The 8,503-nt window shown below is 37.3% G+C and overlaps 1 protein-coding gene across 4 annotated transcripts in view; it reads right to left on the reverse strand.

Annotated features, from left to right (window-relative positions):
• LOC114045696 (formin-like protein 2) overlaps positions 1-8,503 on the reverse strand; it is a 371,038-nt gene that overhangs the window by 69,822 nt on the left and 292,713 nt on the right. For all 4 annotated transcript variants that reach the window (XM_027865802.1, XM_027865804.1, XM_027865803.1 and 1 more), the window contains exons 7-9: positions 7,579-7,687; positions 5,182-5,258; positions 2,819-2,912 (exon numbers count right to left, since the gene is read on the reverse strand). In XM_027865802.1, the coding sequence (XP_027721603.1) occupies positions 2,819-2,912; positions 5,182-5,258; positions 7,579-7,687 (280 nt within the window). The remainder of the gene's footprint in view (positions 1-2,818; positions 2,913-5,181; positions 5,259-7,578; positions 7,688-8,503) is intronic.

The raw sequence follows: 8,503 nt of genomic DNA on the forward strand, positions 1-8,503 counted from the left end.
TGTCAGCAGTGTGTTCTTTTGTATTATTACAGTGACTTGGGAACTAGAGGTTTCAGTGACTTGAGAAAAAGCTGCCTTATGGGTGAAAGTGGGCAGCCATCTCTGCTGAACCCCAGGTTCAAATCTGAGCAGGGTTAATTAAGTCCTTATCCTTCTGAGACAGAGTTTCATCATAATGGAAGAGGTAAAAAATTGAGGAACCAAGGACTTTAAAAACTAAGCTTCTCAAGAAAAGTAAGAGTTTCTTCTTTCGACATCTCCATAGCACAGTTCTCTATACAAGATGATAGCCAAAAAGAAATGTTAATGATGAGCTCCTATGTGCAGAGATACAACAGGCCTTGTAGAGCAGGGTTTCCCAACCACTGAGGGACCAATACCTAAGGCATATTTTTTACAAACCTTCAAAATTGTTAATAATAATAAACTAAAAGGAATTCTGAGTACTCCTCTCTGTAAACTGCTTCTCTCGGATACAGTCTCCTCTGTCTCCTAAGTTCTGGACCCCTGCCCAGAATTTTATTTTACCTAAATATTGGCCTGGGATGGGAAAGACTGCTTTATAAGACTAGGGTCTAGCACCTCGAGCCCATCAAAGCCAGATACACATGTCATGTATATGTCTTTGCCTTTGCTAAGAGGGCTAATCAACACTTTATTCCCTCCATGAAAAAAAATCTAAAGAAAGATAATGTAAAAGTTCTTTGCAAATGAGTTATTCATAAATGCCGCTAAGGCATATTTTCAAATATAACAAAGAAAAGAAATAAAAGCGGTCTGAAATGAAATAAACATCTTACTTATATCCATATGTAGAATTTCTTAGTGAAATGCGGTATTTTCTGCCCTCATTCTGAAAACTCAGTATTATTCTCTTTCTTTGGGCACACTTATACAAAAGTTCAGAACCAACGGAAGCTAAGAACCCCTACAGAAACAAGTTCTGTCCATGCTTCTTCTCATGGATGGAATGGCTTCTTTTAGATACCATACTTAGTTCATGGAGGATCAGTATCTAAACAACCTTGATTCATGTTCAATCACTTGAAATGAGTCATATTTTACTTAGAAGTGGATGATTTTAAAAAATGAACACAGACTGTTCAAGAGAAAATGCGAATTTAATTCAGCATCTTAAAACCCACATAAGTTTTTAGGATTATTTTCATATCTAAGAACATAATCTGTCCCATAAGGTTAGATTCTGAAGTTAGGTAATATACAATAGAAACCTTTTGTAATACTCATGTCAAGAGATGGGATTAATGCCTATTTTCTTTTTTTTGTTTTGTTTTGTTTTTGTTTGTTTGTTTTGGTGAGGCAATTGGGGTTAAGGAACTTGCCAAGAGTCACACAGCTAGTAAGTGTTATGTGTCTGAGGCCGGATTTGAACTCAGGTCCTCCTGACTTTACGACCGGTGCTCTATCCATTGTACCACCTAGCAGCCCCTGCCTATTTTCTAAGTTAGCAATGTCATATGAACAATATTTCCTCTATGTCGTTCCTATTTCTGTGGACCATAATTTGCCCTGTAGTATATCCAAACTCAGGCTGCAGAAAATCATGACATGTAATTAATGTAGTTATGCTGCAAGGGTTTCCAGAGCAGACAGTACCTGGTTTGTGACATTTTAAAGTCTCATTTTATCAAGTGTTTCAAGATTAGGAGTTATGTTAGGTACACACACTGTACTTTATTTCTCCCCATTAAATGTTTTGTTTCTAAATGTTTTGTTTAGAAGATACTATATGGATTTAAGGACTTTCTGTGATTCTGTATTGGAAAATGGGAGTTCTCTGCATTCTTCCTAAGGTTAAGCTACAGCTGAGGTCAAGTGGTTATTTCCAAAGCCATGGTTTACCATTTGGACATCATTTGGGCTCTTGAAACAGTAGAAATTACACGTGAAAGGCATAGAAAAATACCTTCTATTTCCAAATGTCCACCAAAACAGGCAATATGCCAAACTGACCATTTTAAAAGCAGAATGGTCAGCCACATTTCACCACAGTGTGAAAATCACTGTGTCATTCAGCCCACTTTGTACTCCCTACCCTTCTTCCACTGTGGAGTTTTAATATTAATCACTGGGCCATGAAGCTCTCCAGATCAACACCTCAGTACTGAAGGAACATGTAAGCTTCTTAGGGTCAGAGAATGTACTATGATTATTGAATGCTACTTTTTTCTGCAGTTACCTATGAGGAATATACGCCATGGTACTTCCTAAGGTCATTCATTGCATGAAGTTTTTGGCATGGAACTATTTCTCTAGTCTTTATTCTTACTCATACATGCCCACTTTCTTATGGTTTGCCTATGACAAGATCACCTGTTTTAAATTATAAGCTCCTAAAATCAGGGACTGTTTTAAATTATAAGCTCCTAAAATCACGGACTGTGGTTTTTTTTTTTTAATTCATTTTGTCCAATACTCAGCAAGAACATGTAACAAATACTATCTGATAATGGTAGCAATGACAAAAAGGGCTTATAAAATTTTATAGAGCGGGCCACCAAATACGGGTCCTAATGAAAGCTACATATATCAAACTGGCTATCCCATTCGTATGAAACCTGAAAGTAAGTTAGTAATGCAAGTATTCTGAATCACAGTCTGAAGTCTAAAAACTAAGAACCAAAAAACATTTCATTGCTCCATCCAAGACATCTTTTCCCCTAAGGAATACTGTAAAATTTAATTACCACATTCTTTAGGCTCCAGAGCAAGGAAAAAAATAAATCGTTTAGGATTGTTCATATTGAAAAGAGACCATTGCATGCACATTCCACACCACAAATTTGGAGTCTCCTACCTCTTTAAAGTTATCAAATGCTGATAAAATTATTTCATGCCCTCCTCTCACTAGACAAACAGCTGCCAAGAGTTCTAACACGAGGGCTTTCGTTCTGTCAAAACAACAAGAAAGAAAAAAAACCCAAATCAATGAGAACACGATTAATTAGATCCTCCTAGGAAAAATGGATGTGGTGATGGGAAATAAATTTCTAGTATGTTTTTAATTTTTACTAGCTTACAATTCTATGATTTGTCTAAGAGAGCAAATTTATGACCCATTTGACAGGCCTGCCCCATTTTCACTAACACAGAAATTGGATATTAATGAAAAATCGAAAAAAGAGTTACATGAGCTGTTAAACTCTGGGTAAAGATGTTGTTCCCCACCTTTAATGTTGAGTGATAACAGTTCTGCTTGACTTTTGAAACAGATTTACAAGCTGAATAGCAATAGGAAATTTGGAAATGTTAGGAAAAGAAATCATTGGTTAAATATTTTCTCCATGCTATGGAAACAAAATTATTTCATTTGTCTAAAAAGTTCAAAATCAAATTAAATAAATGCTCTCGTGCTTCAAACGTGCTCATTTGCAGATGGCTCTAAATAAATCCTCTGTGATAATGTGAGTTTGTAACAAGCTTACTTTCCCTCCCTATGTAGGTGACTTGGAACTAGCAAATACCAGCTGTGCTAATATACGGATATTTTCCCTGTCCCCAGAAACAAAAATAAAACTACATCTGAAAATATTATTGGAAAGAAAACTTGGAGAAAAATTTCTAAACTTTCAAAGTAAAATGCAACAAGGGTGTATCATATGCCAGCTGTTGGTGCCAATGTATAATCTGGCATACCATCCCTTAGAAAAAGATTCCCACGTGGCACTTTGGACAAAGGTCCCTGTGACAGCCAATGATATAAAAAAATCCTAAACGAAAACAAATGGGATTTGGGGGCATGGAGGCTAAGGATGTACTCATAGGATTATACTCAAATTAAATACAAACCAAGGAAGTTAATCTGCCAACTCCCAAAGCTCCCTCACTTGAAATAAAAAATGGTGATCCAATTGGAGAGGATCTCATTTCAAATTAGATTCTTCAGGGGGGCACAAGAGTTCTTAGGTATGTGAACACTCAATTGATCTATCTATCTATCTATCTATCTTTAGAAAACTGACAAAAATAGACTGTAACTAGGAGATATAAAATATTCTGCTAGAATACTAATTATCACGGGGCAACTTTGAAGGAGATAATAAAGAGATACTTCTGGAGATAATCTGTGATTTAAAAACACATTCACAAAAATTATACACACATATGTGTCCAAGACACATACATGCAGACATATATGCATACACGTGCATGGCATATAATATACACAGGGATGAGAATAAGGAATTGGAACTGGGATTTCATTTCCATAGAGAATGCTGAGGTGTCCTCTCTACTGATGCATATCAGCACCTTCTCTACTATTTACTGTTTTCAAGAATTGCCAAAAACACTATCAGGCTGAATGACTTGCCCAGGTTTTGTAGCTAGTATATGTCAAAGGAGGACCTTGAACCCAGGTTCTCTTTGTTTTTATGTTACGTTAGGCCATTAAATTATGCTGTCTCTCATAATAATATATACACATGCATATATATATATATATATATATATATATATATATATATATACATATATACATATGTATATGCACTGGTGGAAGGAATACCCACAGCAATGACATCACAGATCCATTTAAGCATATAATGATATATATGCATATATACACACATATACATATACACCTACATACAAAGTTATACACACTGATACAAATACATACACATGTGCTTTGAAAACAAACTAAAAGAGCATACCTTCCTTTTACTTTTCAAGGTTCAAGGCTTTAGACACATAGTTCTAGTTTCCAGCCCTAATAAAAATTATTCCATGTAGACTTTCTTGAATAACCCTAATATCAAAGACCACAGGTCTCAAGGTGATATAATAGGAGGAAGGGATCACTTTTTCTACAAAAATATTCCCATCTGAGTGACAATACTACTGAGTGAAATAGAGGTTTCCAAGATTCTACCAGAATCACATTCTTAGATGTCCCCATTTCATCCAACAGACTTGAAGATGAAGATAACAGGGGCCAGATCTTCCAAGCAATGAAAGCTAATGAGATCTAAAAGTTAGCAGTGTCACCATTTAACTATGCTATATGAAATTGCTAAAATAAAAATTTTTAAACCTACAGTATTGTGTTTCATTCCAGAGAGAAATATAGGCAGGTTCTATAATTTAACTAGACCACATTAATTAAGTCATTGACTTAATTAGTTTGTATTAGTTTTATATATCACAGAAAAACCTTACCTGGGGTTTTTGTTGTTCAAACTTAGTGCAATTTCATTAACAGCGTGCGGATGTGACATGACCATATTGAAGCCATACTGAAATCAACAGAAAAACAGAACATTTGCATTTCAGTTTGGGGGCTGTCAAATGTTTATTTTTTTAAAAAAAACAAATTAAAAATTTTAAAGTCTAGCCTATTTTCATGGGAACCATGACCAGAATATCTAACCACTGGATCTGGCAACTTTTGTAATTTCTGTAAACTTTTCATAACTTCTGTAAAATTTAATTTTCTTTCTTTCTTTTTTTTTCTTTTTTTTTGGTTAGGCAATGGGGTTAAGTGACTTGCCCAGGGTCACACAGTTAGTAAGTATTATGTGTCTGAGACCGGATTTGAACTCAGGTCCTCCTGAATCCAGGGCCGGTGCTCTATCCACTGTGCCACCTAGCTGCCCCTAAAATCTGAATGATTAATAAAATTCCGGCCAAATCACTGAATTAGCCAGAGGACTGGAAAGTCACCACTAGCTAAGTCATAGTCATAAGTCATCAAATTCTGACCCCTTTTGTTTTCACGTAGCCTTTTCTTCATACAGTCATCCTTACAGTAATTATAACAAAGTGTCTTTGATCATCATTTTTATTGTATGCAAGTGTAAACAAAAACAAACGGATTTTAAAGGTTATAACTGAAGGTCCCATAAGTAGCTAATGACATTTGTGCTAATTTTTAGTCAGCTATTTTATCTTGCTAAATTTCCTCAGGATGCCTTCCTTTTTTCCCCTTTATTTCCACTTTTGACCAGTCCTTCTTCTTGGACTTCTAAATCTGTTTCCCTACAAATCTTTTATATTTACCTTTCAGTAGAGTTTCAATTTGATGTCATCAGTGTGTCATAAACAACAATTACATATTTCTAAAGAACCCTTTATCACTGTTTAAGCCAGGAAAAGAAGTCTATAAGCCAACTCTCTATTACCAAAAGATCTTGCTCATCCCTTTTATGACCACATGGCACTTTGTTCTTGCCTGTCAGAACTGTGGGGACTCTACTGCCAGACAGAACTGACAAAGACTCTAGCTGGTGTCTAACTATAATCACAGCCAGAACCACCCATGGAAAATCCTACCTTGACTAGGGAGCAGCCCTGCCCTTTGCCACTGGCATGAAGGAAAATACATTGCTTCTAGACTTATATGATGTTCACAATATACCTATGGCAACACATTTCTCTGTCTAGTCTCTTCTGCCTGATTTAAACCCTATAACCCTAATCTCTCTTCTTATACTTGGACTCTATTTCTGCTTGTGCTCTGTTGCTCATTTTGTAGCTACAGAAACTGAACCTTCCCTATGTAGCCCAAATGGATTCTCTTGCCTAGTTCATATCTTTGGAGACACTTGCCTATTCCCTCTAGTATGGCCTAATCCCTCTCAGTTCTGACTTCTGCTTTACCCACATTGATGGGCCTTGCATGCTCATTCCTCATACTTGGGTTTGTACTACCTGATCTCCTGAATGAGTTCTTGGCTGTACATCACACTTTCTACTAAGTCCCACAAACAAGAGTGCTGGCTACTCTGTTTGGCATCCAAAGCCTTTTATAACCTGCTCTCTTCCTCTCTTTTCATTTTCATTACACATTAATCCTCCTCCTTCCAAGTACCCTGTGATCCAGTAACACTGGCCTCCGAGAGGTTTCTTGCCATCTCTGAATTCACGGCGTTTTCCCTGGCTGTCCCCCATTCCTTGAATTCTCTTCCTCCTCATCTCCACCTTCCAGCTTCCATGGCTTTTCCTTCAAGTCCTGGCTAAAATCCCTTCCTCTATAAAAAGCCTTCCCTTATTCCCCTAATGCTAGTACCTGCTCTGTTGACAATACCCAATTCATCTGGTCTATATCTTATTTGTACATAGTTGTTTGCATCCCATTACTGGATTGTGAGCAAATTGAGTGCTGGAACTGTTTTTTGACTTTCTATGTGTCCCCAGGTGCTTAGCTCAGTGCCAGGCACAGCACAGACATTTAATAAATTCTTGTTCACCTGACACCTGGCCTGTTGCTGCTTATGTCTTGACAATGACACTCTCTTATAGACAAAAATATTCTCCTGAAATTGGAGAGAGTTTATTTTTATAGAGGAAAAAAATGCTCCCCATTACTTATTTCTCCCCAGATTAGGAGATATCAGAATGAGGGGAGCAAACCAAATTTTAAGCCTTCTAAATCATCAGAATTTTCTTTCTGACCATAATATCATATTGGAAATTTGGGGACATTTAAAATGGAAATAACATAAAGAAGAAAATTAAAATATGGTCTAGGTTCAATTTGTCTAGATGGTCAATAGAACCTTTGGGGGGAAAAAACCAAATAAATCTAGCAACAGTTCCTGAAGTAAGAATACATACCTGGTAATTCATGATGGCACGTAAACACATGATACAGACGTGAACATCATCCTTTTTGCTCACTAATCTTGAATTTTTCAGAGTTCTTCTGCGTGGCAAAGTATTATAGCTGCAATTGAAAAGGGCAACTTTTACAAAACAACAGACCACTTCTATTAGCTGGGTGATATGTGACTTCAAAAATGGATTTTCCCTACCTTTTACCAGCTAATGACTGGTTTTTCATACATGATTCTCCCAGTGCCCGGTGCAAAATAAGTACCAAGTGCAAAAAAAACCAATGCAGGAATGGCTATCACAAAGCCTTTCTTCAAACTAACACCTGTGTCGTTTGACATAAAGGCTCAACACCTTGACATGCTCAGTTGGTTATGCACAAGACACTAAAATGCATCCTACATTGATGGTACACATTCAATGGATGCAAGAAGCCTAAAGACCCACATGAGCAATGCTGGACAGCTTACTGGTTCCTAATGAATAAGCTACGTTAGCTTTGCAGAAGTGACCTGAGGCAGGATGCATGCCATCCTAAATGCAGCAAAGAGGTGAGAGGCAGGAAAAGCCTTAGCTTCGTGACTCCATCACTCTTTGAACATGTGGCACATCTTGAACCCGGCATTCTCATCCAAACTTGCCATCTGTGCCATCCAGAAGCTCCTGCTGTGCTACTGCAGACCTAAGCAAAGCAGCACATTCAGGCAGGACCAAACACTTAATGGTGCCAGGCCCTTGAACTTTTAACACTGTGCAAATGATTTTGAGGGCAGTCACTCACCTAAAGGCAGGTACAGTAGCAGAATCTTGGATGAAAATATGGAATGTGGGGGCAAGGAAGGGAGAGAGGGAGGGAGGGAGAGAGGGAGAGAGAAAGAGAGAAAGAGAGAAAGAGAGAGAGAGAGAGAGAGAGAGAGAGAGAGAGAGA

This window comes from Vombatus ursinus, unplaced genomic scaffold, assembly GCF_900497805.2.
Source record: "Vombatus ursinus unplaced genomic scaffold, bare-nosed wombat genome assembly UNPS02014779.1, whole genome shotgun sequence".
Taxonomy (NCBI): domain Eukaryota; kingdom Metazoa; phylum Chordata; class Mammalia; order Diprotodontia; family Vombatidae; genus Vombatus; species Vombatus ursinus.